Raw genomic sequence first — 14,909 nt, forward strand, 5'->3', positions numbered from 1 at the left:
TAATGACTTGAAATAGCTTTGACTCTGCTGTTAGGTGTCTATGCAAACAAGCAAGGTCAAGTATGCTGCATTTGCCACATTAATCAATGAAGTTACTAAAATATAAGTCAACAGGTTTAACTGCATTTTAACAATAACACCCAAGACCCCAGCTGTGTACCATACACATATTCAGCTGTTTCATTAACATTAACACACTCCATTACCAACTTACTTTAACACACCAGTTAATGTAAAGTGCGACTCAAACGCAAGACTGAAAATATAAATAAAGTAAAAATGAATGTAGCGTACCTTAGCTCCCACAAACTGTGCAGGCAAGCTCCAATAGTGAGCAGCTGCAAGAAATCTTTTCGATAAATCGATCAGTTGAAGTTCTTTAGCTGCTGGGTTGGTAAAGATTTGGTTTGATGTGACAGGTAGGTCGGGAGGGGGACCACCGTTCGTAGATTTTTCCTTTGGTTCAAGAGTGACACCCTGGTCGTCATCTGGTTGCGTGAATTCAATACCAATCTGTATGGGAATAATGTTAGATAATATTTACAAGAACTACCTTATTTATCTTCAAGTAGCCCTGCAATGGCAGTTGCTATAACATAACATAAGATAGTGGGAAAATAATTAAAAACAGCATTCCAGATTTTTTACATATTTGGATGCGGTGTTTATTTTGGTTTCAACACAACAAAACAACCTTATAGTTATACATGTATTACAATTATAGTTGCAGATTCCATGGCTTGGATCACAATCAGACCTTACCCATACAGAACACACTCCATCCATCTTTATAATCCCAATCACCCTACAACAAACCATTACCACTTCCTCACCTCAGTAAACTCCAGTTTACTTGCAGAGCATTGGTCGGTAACACCAAAGCAGTAACATGCTGTACAATCATCAAGACTTCCAGTTGGACTGAACTGACCTTCTGGGCATCCTATCTCTGAACCTAGGAATGTAAGTTATGTTTTAAATCTGATTGAGATCTTATGGTAATTTATGAATATGTAGCAATCTTTTACCGAAATAAGTATTTTATATATTACCGGCTTAAAATAAAATACATAAAAGGGCATTGGTTAAAAAGCATGGCTGTTAGCAACTTTGATGTCCTGTTCAGTAGCAAACACAGAACATTTACAAAATAATAAACATTCTACTTTGTTGTACATTGTATCTTTGATGTATTAAGGAGACATATAACATTAGTGTAACAGTACCAATAACAAAGATCGTACCTCCATTCTCAATGCCACCCTCAGTAACTTGCAAGATCGCATCAGGACGACCAAATATTGCTCCTTGGGAATTAATCCCTTCACATGTGTAAGCTCCCTGGTCACTTTTCTTTACTTTCCTGTAAAATAAGTATAAGTTAATCATACCAAAGATATATTAATGTCGAGTAGTCTATTACTGCCACTTTTGCTATCATGCAGAAGTTACTTTTATTCTTCAAGCAAAAAATACTTGACACAGACTTTATTAAATCAGACAGAACTAAGAACAAAAATAATAACAAATTGTAGCAGTTAAATATTAGAATATTAGATCAATATATCACAAGTCTCATGCATGCTTTACCCAGTCACTGTTATAAGAACTGTTTAATTTCAATATAATGTAAAGAGCCCTCCCTGTTATATACCTCACATCACACACACGACATGCGTTACAAACCGTCACCTTATAGTTAGAACTCCTTTCCCTCCAACGGTTGTCATGGTAACCCGGGGTGGGGGTGGTACGTTACCCCAGTTCACCCTCCATGATATAATGGGGGTGGGAACCCCTACGGCTTCGCAGAACAACTCAACAGTGTCACCTTGTGTTGCGTTAACAAATCTTTCTGGTGGAGAAACTACCACCGGAGGTCCTATGAGAGAAAGAGTGTTAAAAGGTGGTGCAGACATGATTTTGGTTGGTTTACTAATTTATATCATCATTAGTGCGATCTTGGAGTAACTTATTCATGGCTGCCACTTCCATACCCACAGTTGAGTTGCTGAAGCTATTGCAGGGTTTAGATATTTTTATTATGTGTGGATAACTTTTGATTTTTAATGTGTAAACCAAGATTTTACAGATTAACTTTACAGATCGCTTTGAGAATACTAGCTGTATTTTAAACAGTCAGACAGCAGTTAAAACCAACAAATATACCAAGAATACACTTGCAATATGAAAGTTATTCACACCGCTCGTATTCAATAAACTTACTGCAGTTATTTTCATCTGATCCATCATCACAGTCACGTTCATTATCGCATTGATAACTTGAAGGAATGCATGCACCACTGTTGCATTGGAAGTGCATGCTAGGACAAGCTGCATCTGGGGATGCTGTGGCTGTTGGAGGAAGTGGATGTTCAATGGACAATTCATAACATAACCCAGTTCTATTTAAATGAAAGTTAAAATAAAAACTACATCAGTAATAAAATGATTGAAAATTTAAGGCTTCACACTACTATTATTGTGGGCGTATATTTCCTTGGGCAAGGCACTTAACGGTAATTGCTCAAACCCAGTGGTCACTAATGGACATCCAAATTGTCACTAAAAAATGTATATTCGCCCACAAATTTATATATGTGGTAACTTGTAAGCAGGTACAAAGTTTATAAAACAGAACACCCGTGTTATAACGACTGTCGTTGCTCGAAACAATGCTCCGATAAATAGGTTCATACATCACAATGCCTATATAACATAATCAGTAATCACTTACGGCAGTTTGTTTCATCATAATTATTCCCACAATCATTATCGCCATCACATCTCCATGTCTTCTGTGCACAAACACCCGTGCCAACGCATAAGAACTCCGTAGGATCACAATTGTTGGTTACTGTGGATGAGATAGGATAAATTGGAAATGGCTCTTTATAACCAGATGGGATAAGTTGGAAATAGGAAATAGCTATACAAGTTCAACATATTAGTAAACCTCACCAGCACAAGTAGGAGGTTCATCACTTCCATCCAAACAATCAGCAGTGCCGTCACAAATGTAGCTTCGGTCGATACATTGGCCATTACGGCATGTAGCTTGGTCAGCACGGCATAACCTGGGACCTGGGGGGTTCGTGACAAGGGGCTTGGGTGGGGTGGTTTGGGGTACAAAGGGGGGTGGGACTGTTTCAATTACAAAAGGTGGGGCTGTTTGGGGGATAAAGGGGGGGTTGGTTTCAGGGAAGTAGGTTGTACTTCTCTCTGGGTAATAGGTGGTGGTCTGGGGTGCCTGGGGTGGAGTTGTGGTGCTGGAAGGAATTAGAAAAGGTTTTGAGTGTATGTTAAGTAGATTTATATAATGTTTTATGCTTACGCACTGTTACATATTATTGTAATACAAGAGTTTTTAAAAAAACTCTAAATATAATAAATGAATGTAAGTTGCGTTTTCCTCGCGTGTCTAGAAAACAACATTCGTTAAACACAAGTGTTCTGAACACCTCCTGCCAGCTTACGAGTTACCAAGTATCTTACTTAATAAAAGAAAAAGTATTCTTTGTTTTCTTATTTCTAAAATACATATAATGTTTTATGAGACACATATTTGGGTATCTTACCTGAGGTCAAAAGTTGGTAATGGTGGAGTCCTTTCTGTGGTGGTGGTGGTTGTGTAAATCTGAATGAATATGGAGGTTGCTTTAGTGATATGTGTTATGTATGTTAGCCAAACAAAAACTGAAAATTGGGCTGCCCCTAAAATAATTACACTAACACAATAAATACAAATAATAATTCTGATCTAATTGAGGTCCTACAGTGAGGCAAACCATCGAACCTGGAGTTTAACCCATTACCTTAACAGCTACAGTGCTACAACTGTTCAGTGACCACTTGGTTGGAAGTTGGAACAATGTCCATTAAGTGTCTTGCCCAATAATAAATACGTCTACCCAATATCTGTATTGTTGCATGACCTAAATTTCCAATCCCATGAAAAAATCCGAAGAATCTGTTCTTCCCAGTATTGATGTCAAAAAATCTAATACTAATGCTTACCAAAGTTGTTTCAAAGGCGGGAGCCGGAGTGGTTGATTCAAGTACAGGTCCAGGGGCTGAAACAAAAAACATGGTTATTAGGCATGTCAGTTACATATGTCTTTTTTAACTTATACTAATGGCAAAAAAGTGTATAAGAAGACACCCTACACTATAACCCTCAGTGAGCAAAAATATTTCCAATCTTGTCTATGAAAAAGTTTCCATGTTATACTTTAACAGCGAGCATGAGGTGAATAAATACACCATGTATGTCTGGTGTATAAGAAAACACCTGTGTTATAACTTAACAGTGAGCATGAGGTGTATGAATACACCATGTACGTCTGGTGTATAAAAAGGCATCCATGTTATAACCGGACAGTGAGCATGAAGTTTAAAAAAAAAACCTTTGTTAGGTTAGATGTACAACAAGTTGTGTTGTGTATGTACATTCTAAACACAGTATCCCACAATCCACCCTTTAAAATCACATTAATCAAGTGATTATCTATTGTGGGATATGCCACAAGATTGTATCTTGTATACACTTCTATAGTAGGTTGGTAAACAAGACCTGTTTGTTCTCAAGCATTCAGTTACATAAGTGGATCTGGGATGACACTTAAACATTGAAAACAGGGTTAAGTTAATATTGGTTTGTTACCACTAGATAAAAACATCATTATGAGTAAATTGATTCACTGACAAACAAGGATCGGTTATATAATGGGTGGAAACATGGGCATGGTAGCGTGCTTTTTGGGAACAGGGCTGATATTGGTGACACCATATATTTTATTAGTATTACCCAAGTTCTATAAGATGAAATAGGGTAAACTGTGTGGTCAGGTGTCTATACAAGCAAGTGTGTTGAGTAAGTTTAGACTAAATTTTCCTATTAAATTACCCATTTGAGTTTGTAATGCTTGATGCCTAGGAGGGAGAGCATGGGGGTTAAGTGTTACTATTATCTGAATGCTTTAGGTCAGTATGTAAATATTTCAATAATGTGGGTATGGGAATCAATTCCATCTGCAGTATTAAGCTAATGTGGGTTTTGGTAATTTATGTAAACATTAATAGTGGATTGTAAATGCTTGAGATACTAAGACTGTAATGGCTGTATCATAAAGGGGTTGTAATTATAAAAGTAATTAGAGTTTTGTAGCATTGAATAAGTGAATAATTGACACTTTTTTTTAAGATGGGATAGAACTGTAATTGCTGACCACTTTGCAGCATTGTCTGCAACTTAGTGTTAAAACGAACGCATACATTCCTGCACGTTAGTGCTACATGCCAAGACTTGTCCTAGCATTTATTTACAAGTAAACATAGAAATTTAACACTGTAGCTTCAAATTCAAGCTTACCGCATTCAACACGTCCACTGTCCACCCCAATTTGTCGGATACTAAACCCAGAATCGCTGACCCGAAACGACCCAATCATTCCGTCTCTAACGAGCGATTGTAAAGCATCCGTGACCTCATCAATGGATTGCCCCATGCACATGCCGACATCAACCATGGCGTAAACATCACCACCTTTCATACTGTATGGAAAAAGTTGGTATATTAAAATTCATAATAGTTTAGAGAACACAAAACAGCGAATATATGTCTTTTTTTCACCAATTGAGCATTTTTATAAACTGTGCCAATTTAATTAATTTTACTAAAAATAAATACATCCTATTACGGTGGTAACCTCTCCTGTTCACCCCCTAAATGTTCTTTACTGAGACATATTAACATAGGCTAATAAACTATTCCTTACACCTCAAAGTTTAACTACAAGTAAAACCTTAATTTAATATTAATTTTCCCAGGCACAGACAAAACACTGTTATAGTAAAGCTTTTAAATCATTTGAGCCAGTAAATAATTATCATAACATTACGTCATCGCATACATGTGGTTTTCCTGCTTTTAAGATGCAATCTCAAATCTCAAGTTGTCTACGTCCTGTTTACCCCATAACTAACACAATCTTAAAAGGGAGTTCAACCAAAAAATAACAGAGTTGCAAAACACAACTAAATAAGATTAAAAAATGCAAACCACAGTTAATTTTAGCTTAGGAAATGTACGTTTTCCGACTCACAGAAAAATTATGTTGATTAAAATTTTCGGGCATTTATCAACAATTTTCTAGAAAAATGACTTCAAACTGAGCTAATCGTCTTTTAACAATTTCCCTTTTCTGTAATTATCTTATAATGAGATAAAGAATCTTTGTAATTAAAGATATATATGTGACATAACTGACAGATGATATATCCAATTATTGTGTAACTTACAATATCATTAGTGGAGTTGCTTCATGGTAACCTCCCATATAGTTGTTTAAATGTTCTTCAATCTGAAACATAAGTTAATTATACAAACATAAAGACACTCATGTTATAAGTCTGCATTGGGCATGAGGTGTAAAATTACACCATGTGTATCTGGTTTATAAGAACACACTCATGTTATAACTCGACAGTGAGCATGAGGTGTATAAATAGAACATACCATGTGTATATGGTGTATAAGACACCCATATTTCAACTCGACAGTGAGCATGAGGTGTATGGATAACATTTACTAATGTTTAGCATATACAGAAACGGTGAAACTCATCCAAATTTATAAAAACACAAGTTATGCAACTTACCGCAACCATAATTTGATCGGAAACTTCCAAAAATTCATCTGTGTGATAATCAGCGAGCGCTGGACTGTATTCAATGGAATCCAGAAAGTTAATCTTTGTTCTGTACCATCCTATAATGTATTATAAAAGTAAGTAACAGGCATGTACAATGCAGTAATAAATCTGTGTATGAGATTGTATTAAACCTATTTATTAGTTTTGTATGCATATTGTTTCAAATTACAGTAACAATCCGTAATATTTATCATCTATTTACAGTGACTCAATTTACCGTTTGCTGAGTGTAATGTCAGGACTTAAAAACAAGTTTGTTCTGTAATGGTATAATAATTCTATCTATCAATACTGTGTTAGTCAGTGTAACTTCCCAGACACACCGTATATGGTTTTCAACATAACCAATGACAACATATAACATGTTCCATATATACACAACATAAGTAATGTATGATCACTTTACAACATATAAGTATTGCCTTTTAAGGGCCAAAGGTGTGTACCAAACTTGTCCAATTAAGACTGATGTGTTTACTTATCAGGGCAAAGTATATACCATAGTTTGTCTTGCGATGATGTCATTATTTCAAAAGAAAACCTCACACTTAAGAAAGACTAACATTTATAAGTCTAATGTTTCTGGATAGGAAACCAACACAAGGACCAAGTTAAGTGGGTACTTTAATTTAAACCCAACACCACAGGTGTAGTGCTATTCAATGTCTTATACGCTGGGTGGTAACACACGGAGGATATCCGTCCAGCTTTATTCAAAAGGATTTCTCTTTTGTAAAGTGTAGGAAGGGTACAATTATGTTGTATATACAAGAGGGATTAACATCAAAGAGATATTAATAAGTGCTTTGTGTAATCTCTTTTATAAACCACTTTTTGCATGTGATAATTTCAATGTTTTGCTGTGCGTATAGCTAATTGTGTAACAATTACAAGCTTACATCATAAGTCTCATGTGTTATTATAATGCGTTAAAATCCGCTTGGTTTCAGCTATAGGATAAATTTAGACGTGCGTAGACAAAGCAGTGCTAATAGCGGTTGCCAGACATTGTTTTCATGATAAGTTAATCCAAAACAAATCGGGCGGTTTTAAAGGTTGTTTAATTTGGACAGTAATTTAGTTGTTACAAACTTAACAGAGATGTACATTGTTAAAGAATAAAACGCCACATTGTCCAGACGTAGTCCCACAAAGGTCTATTCACAGTATTGATAAGGTATCTCATTCAGTAAGTAAACTTGATATCGGGTTTCTAAACATCGGAAACGATTCTCGTCAATGAAAAGTGTTATATTGGGTGCGACAGAAAGTTGAACTTTATTGCCATGCCCAAAACCGTAACGTCTCATTTACCGTGAACTTTGGAGCGCAACATTGGCAAAGCGGGGACATAAAGGTTATCAAATTAACCATAAACATAAACCACAAATTATTTTTGGATTCGATTTCAAAATTCGGCAATACAGCAATTTTTTAAATCAAATTTCCCGCGCAAAACATGGAAATGTAATAATTTTTATTTAATATTTATTCGGGGTTTGTCATGATTATTATTATTATGAACATCTCTTCTTACCCCAATCTGTAGACGATGCCACATTATATTCAAGGGTAGGGGTTGGAGTAGACGCTACTTTTAGCCTTGATAAAGAGTCATCTCCACTGCCATCTAGCGACGATAAATCTTCGTCATCAGAAAGAAAATCCGAAGCTTGTCGTTTGCTTCTTATCAGTGCTTGTTCCCGAAAAAATGGATCGAGATGAACCGAACGGCGTTCTAGTAGGGCTTGTCTCACAGCGTCTCGGTTCTGTGGGAAAATATATAAGTTTAATAATGGCAACCGCTATGAGCATTGCTTTGTCGCTATGAGCATTGCACTGCTCTATGAGCATTTTATTTGCGTGAATAAGGTTCTACGCACGACACGTCATATATGCGACCTGAGATTTTGGGCAGAGATGGTCCATTACCCCAACACCCAGGGTGCCGCCTCGCGGCCCGGATACAGTAGCATCGATATTACACGCACATTACACTAGCTTATGCGGTTTAATTATTTTGACAAGAAGATGTTTTGGCTATAATCGTCCAGGCCCCGGTCACGATTATCTCATAGCCTGCGAATCCATCCATCATCTATTACAACTGTCTACCGTAACAAATTTGGACGAGCACTCTCTGTTTATATTGACTTGAACCCGACTAAATAAAGAGGTAAAGTCGGGGAAAGGGTTAAAATAAAAACGTGAGACCTTTGTTCGGTAAACCTGGATTAGTGACTATTATTAGCGTGTTTTTTTGAGCATCTTTTCGCTGCTTTAATAATTGATCTCCGCTGCCGTATTCAAAATTATACACATTTGTTGCTATTTTAAAATGAATAGGTTGCAATGAAATGGACCAAGTATGTGGATCAAAAACGCTTTGTGGTGGCATAAAAACACAATCTCCAAAAAAGCCAAAAACCATTTATATATTCCCATTTCTACAGTTTCTATGGACCAGCGGCAGAATTTCTAGACAATCTTAATTTCACGCATTTATTGAAAACCTCGCGGGAGGCGATGAATCCCAAGATGGCTTATGTTGGGTTGTGAAGGAAAAGTAAAGTGTCTGGTTCGTCTAACGTGGGAAGTTATGTGTTGTGGAAAAAGTTTCTATTGATGGGGATATAGCGTTGTGTGGGGTGATATGTATAAAATATCAAAGATTGTGGGTCAATACACTATGTTTGGTTGGTGTATAAAAAGACACCAATGTTATAACTCGACATTGAGCATGAGGTGTTGAATACACTATGTATGTTTTGTGTATAAAAAGACAACCGTGAAAACATAATAAGGGCCGTGTTATAACGACTGTCGTTGCCCTGCGACGAGAATATAAATTAGTAACATTCATTCATTCATTCATTCATTCATTTTCTGCACAACTCTATAAATAGACAATATTAGTGGCAACTAAGACCCGAAGATTTATGGTTCAAACCCACGGTCGAGTGGTAACATTACCAGGAAGTGGACTGTGAACCAACATTTCTGTGGTTTGCTGTTAAATCAGAAGAGCAGCCGCTGGAACGAAATTTGAACAATGGTCGTCTCGATCACTTATGACTCACACTGCTATTGTTACGTATGCATTCAAACAATAAAAACAAGGAAACTCGAATAGTTTAAAAAATCGCAGTTGAAATGACACAGCGCACATAGTGTGCAACAGTCGATTGTGAACACACAATGGTTTAGTTTCATTCATTGCTACGTCACAAGCATATCTATGGGAACGCGATAACTTCATTATATTTGTTCTGTGACGTCACAGACCTGCCTATTTCGAAACAATCCCGCAAACGAACGTGAGGGTTATCTATAACAATCGGCAACGCAGAAATTGGTTATGATGTCATAAAGGAAAACAACTGCACGGGAACTACTCTGTTACGTCACAATGGTTAAACGATTGCGCCTTGTTATGACCTAATATTGAATATTATGACGTCATATAAGGGCCGCGTGTTCGAAGATGAAGAAAGGTAAAAAGGTTAAAACAAAAAGGAACCAATTCAATTGTCGTCGTTGCCAAAGCTATCTTTGTAACTGACGAAGCAATAATAGTAGATCTGGTACTTTCCATATGTTGCAACTCAATTGTAAACCAACTGCCCGTGATAGGTAAGTTGTAGGTTTGCACCCTTATAATATAAATACGCTGATTCGGCAAATATTTACTGAGCTTATTGGACACCAGCAGGAAACGAAAGAAAAAGTGGGAATTATACAACCGTTTTTTTACATACGAACGCAAATTCACCCATATTGTGTATATTAAAAATAAATGCAGAAGTCCATGATTTGCAGCGTTCATTTAATATTTCCTTTAAATGCTACATAATTTTATAATAAGGCACAACCTTCGGGGCAAAGCATTCATAATTCCTGTTTTAAGTTTAGATTTTGACATTAAATAAGGATTGCCCAACAGATGCTGACTAACCCATTATCGTAACTCATGTTTAAGTCGTTGGTGGGCTTGGTACTTGTCCACCGTATAAAAATCATTGCGCTATAGTTATAGCAGTTGGGGGTAAAACGGAACACGTTTTCGTTCTCTTTTATCGTCACATTTGGCTTTGATCAAATAAAATTTACAGAATTGTATAATCGTATCTTCATACTTTTAAAGATCGTTGATAATTGTTAAAAACACGATTAGGAAATACGGGATATTATGTGCTAACGGTATCCATCTTACCCCAAAGTAATACAAAATATAGATGATCATCAAAACAGGATCTATACAATGGAAGATCCCTTATTCTATTTTCGTGCCAAAGGCTATATTTATCTATTAGTTAACTCCCTCCTGCACAAAGTTAAGTTGGTTCGGGTGAAAACAAAGGCGAGGGTTTAGTGGTTAAGTCGTGTGTAGCAATGCCAAGTTGAAGTCAAGGTTAATTTGCTGCTTCAGGTGTTTGTGGTTGCAGACTTATTGTGGTTTAGTTGGGTGACGCTATATGCAAAGAATTCCCATTGGTGTATAGTTAGCCACTAAATCTCATCAATTTGTGTTTGTACTGAGGCCTACGTACGGTTAAATAATTGTGTAATTTTTTTGTTTACTACCAAACGGGGCGACAAATAAAAACATGTCCCATCTTACAATAACATATACTTAATAAGGGAAAGGAATCATAAGTTTGCATCAACTACAAAGTTACATACATGAGAACTCGTAAGCTGACATGAGGTGCAAGAAACAGAACACCACCAGTGTTATAAAGACTGTCGTAGCCCCGCAATACAGGGTTGATAAGCAACATTCATTTTTAAAATTATTCATTTATACGTTTTGTAAATAGTTTTTATAAAACGACTAGTTAAAAAATATTACGATTCCTATTTGAAAGAATATACCACATACTAAACAGAAGCCAAAGACGCAAATCCATCCCATCTTATCATGAACCACCCTGGTGTTGCAACAAGACCCCTTATCCAATATTTGGGGAGTGTTTGATAAACATAACCTTGTAATAAACTTACATTCTTATTATGACTAGTTTTCACAAAGTCACGTTGGGTTTTCTTATCTTGAGTTTTTAAATATATTAAAAATATTAAAATAATAATATATACACGACGTGTTGCAATGCTCTTAACGTCTGGCGTAGTGGTATAAGTATATAGTAGGGGCGGGGGAAGATGGGACACATTTAGCACATAATAATTAAATTTCCTGATCGTGTTTTAAACAATTGGTCTATGGGATGACAATCCTATCTCCCCCCACTCTATATGTTTTATACAAGACAAATATTTTAAACTTTTGGTTTACGATAGTAAAAATTAAATTAATTGAACCAACAAAGAACATCATAAAATCAACGCTACGGCCATAATATCAACTTGACGGTTAGTAAATGCTCTTTTAGCGAAATGTGATGTCAAAATTAAAATATTTATTTCCCAAAGCAGTTTTATTAAAAAGTTGTTCAGTCGTAGCATTGACTTTATCTTCTGTGCAGGAAACTGTAAGGAATTTCACGCACGCTTTGTATTCGTCCTAACTAAACACAGAAACTATTGTGGTGCAGACATAACTTGAACTTTACACGAATTTCGCGGCGTTTTCTTCAAAGCCTGACCCACTGTCGTTAAATAAACTAGTTGGGGCACGCCTTGTTGGTAATGTATTAATACTATACACGAATGTGTTGCAGAAGACGCGTGAAGGAATGTGTTACAGAAGGATTTGAAATATTTTGTTACGTTTTATACAAGCTATACGGCCGTTATAACATGTTTCTCCTAAATGAAAATAGAAAATTTAAGCTCAACGTTTAACTTGTTATTTTACTGATGAGTATCTTTGACGCAAGTATTTGTTATAAATTATAATTGCTACTTGTTGCCCGAGTTGTAACACGATAAAAAGAATGAAAATCTTACCCCAACTTATTGTATATGTATTTATTCTGCGTTATCACGGAGACTTGTAAAAACTATACAATGTTTAGTTAATTAGTACAACACGACTTTTAAACGCTTATTCGAAGCACCGTATATGCGTTAAATGGTAGATCCGTAATTTCCTCTTTGTTGCCGAACTCAACTGCCAGGTTGGTCAAATACGATTTGTTTTATTGCCTAGTCTATATTTAGCACTAAGTACACTAGCTCTCTGTATACGGATCAAAGGTAAGGAGACTTTCCGAGTGATTTAACACGTGCCCTTAAACCGTAGAGGTCACAAAAGTAAACTCAATGATCAACGTTAGGCAGCATTAGTTTAATAAGATTCTCTATATAGTAGGGTGGAGAAAGATGGGACACCTTTAACACATAATATCCAAATATCCTGATCGTGTTTTAAACAACTAACAACGGTCTATGGAAGTTCCGAGGATACGGTTTCATAATTCTTTAATTGTTTTTTGTTTACCAACAAATGAGACGAGAAAATAGAATAAAAAGGTGTCCCACCTCCCCCCACCCGACTTTACATGCCTTTACTATTTTGTTATTTATAACGTTAATGTGGCCTATACACCTATGATGTAGTAGAGAAACATATGGAAAAATACGCTAAGCCGTTCTTAACACAGGTTCAGGATAGAAGTGGTCATTTTCTATAAGCGTTTTCTCACGGCGGTCGTTTTCGTTGTTTCATGTTGTATTATGTTATAAGCGAATCTAAAGCAATTTTCCGCTACTTATAGACAGTATAGTCAGGTATATGTATCGGGTTCACTGAGTTTTTGGTGAACTTTGTTCGCCGCATAATTAGAATATGATATGGGCCATAATTGGGAACTTAAGATGCTTAAGCCCCATCGTAGGAAACATAAGATAATGCTTCGAAGCCACCGAGTGCTTTCAGCATGTTAGTAGTGGTGCTTGTGGTGAAAACATACATCACAACCTAGATATAGATTTGGTAACCAAGATAATACGTGAACTCAACACATAGGCAATATGACATACATTGCATTGCATTTATCTTTTCGAAAAAGACAATGAGGCATATTTAAACTCAAAGTGTGCATGGAGTCACGGTAGTTTAATTTATCCTGAAACTGCGGTTTTGAAATTATAACATTTTAGTTTGAAATAGTGCGGCGCCGTGAAAAGGTGAGTAGCGCGCCTGCTAGCCCAATAATTGAGATAATCAAAAATAATCATCTACAAAGTTACATATGTGGTATAACTCGAAAGCGGGCATGAAATGTGTTGGCAGCTTGTGTTTTTCATGCGCCAAGCGAGGATAATTAAGAAACTTCAAAAAACATGGCACACTTTGACATAATGTGACGTTATCGTCCTCGGCCATTTTTACTTCTAGTTAAAAAATATTATGAAACAAGACTTTAAAACGGATGCGACGAAAAACAACAGACAACAGGTGGCGGATACTGGTAGTCAGGAAATCTTCAATTCAAGAGAAGATTAAAACTTCCTAAACTTTTACACAAATCTTAATCTTAGCTTTGTTGGTATTGGGTGATTGTATAGTAGTGACAACTGACATGATTTGACCAGTGATGACCAATGACTTTTTACCAGTGTTTACAAATGCAAAATTACGTCGGAGCAATAAAGTTTATCCACTAAGTTACATATGTGATAACTCAAAACAACCGTGTTGTAACGACTGCCTTCCCCCACACGAGGATGCATAAGTTACATCTATTCATTAAAAATGTCAAAAGGCTTTGTACCAGATAAAGAACCCTGATCTACCATAATACAGACGTAAAGAGCAACCATGGATTTACCGGATTGACTTAACCGATGATTATGGTAATCTGTTTCCCGTATACACGTGATATTAGCGTAAAGTTAATTGCTATAAACATGGTTTATCATTTTCCGTTCAAACTGATAGTTAGGTTAATCTAATACTAAATACAACATGACCAAATATGGGTTGTATACATCCGCGTCATATTTATATTCATGACGTTATAGTTAAATGCACAATGGTCAATATGACGTTTTAATAAGCGTCATTCTATTCATCCATTGATAAAGTGAAATAGCGATTATGACATTTAAATACAAGGGATATAAAGCGCTGTATTGTATTGGGGAAGTTCAAATACAGATCAAATTTAAAACTAAAGTGACCTATGGCGAAATATAAAATTGCTGTAAATAATTTATGTACGCAATATACAATAACTAAGGGGTAAGATGAGATACTAATAGCAGGTAAATCCCATATTTCGTGATCGT

The 14,909-nt window shown here is 36.1% G+C and overlaps 1 protein-coding gene across 1 annotated transcript in view; it reads right to left on the minus strand.

Annotated features, from left to right (window-relative positions):
* LOC445626 (basement membrane-specific heparan sulfate proteoglycan core protein) overlaps positions 1–14,909 on the minus strand; it is a 46,720-nt gene that overhangs the window by 28,744 nt on the left and 3,067 nt on the right. The window contains exons 2-14 of the mRNA XM_018811298.2: positions 8,251–8,482; positions 6,660–6,769; positions 6,301–6,362; positions 5,372–5,553; positions 4,018–4,073; positions 3,579–3,637; positions 2,962–3,269; positions 2,738–2,857; positions 2,227–2,355; positions 1,693–1,882; positions 1,245–1,363; positions 834–955; positions 295–513 (exon numbers count right to left, since the gene is read on the minus strand). Coding sequence (XP_018666843.1) covers positions 295–513; positions 834–955; positions 1,245–1,363; positions 1,693–1,882; positions 2,227–2,355; positions 2,738–2,857; positions 2,962–3,269; positions 3,579–3,637; positions 4,018–4,073; positions 5,372–5,553; positions 6,301–6,362; positions 6,660–6,769; positions 8,251–8,482 — 1,908 coding nt within the window. The remainder of the gene's footprint in view (positions 1–294; positions 514–833; positions 956–1,244; positions 1,364–1,692; positions 1,883–2,226; positions 2,356–2,737; positions 2,858–2,961; positions 3,270–3,578; positions 3,638–4,017; positions 4,074–5,371; positions 5,554–6,300; positions 6,363–6,659; positions 6,770–8,250; positions 8,483–14,909) is intronic.

This window comes from Ciona intestinalis, chromosome 3 (genome assembly GCF_000224145.3).
Source record: "Ciona intestinalis chromosome 3, KH, whole genome shotgun sequence".
NCBI classification, from domain to species: domain Eukaryota; kingdom Metazoa; phylum Chordata; class Ascidiacea; order Phlebobranchia; family Cionidae; genus Ciona; species Ciona intestinalis.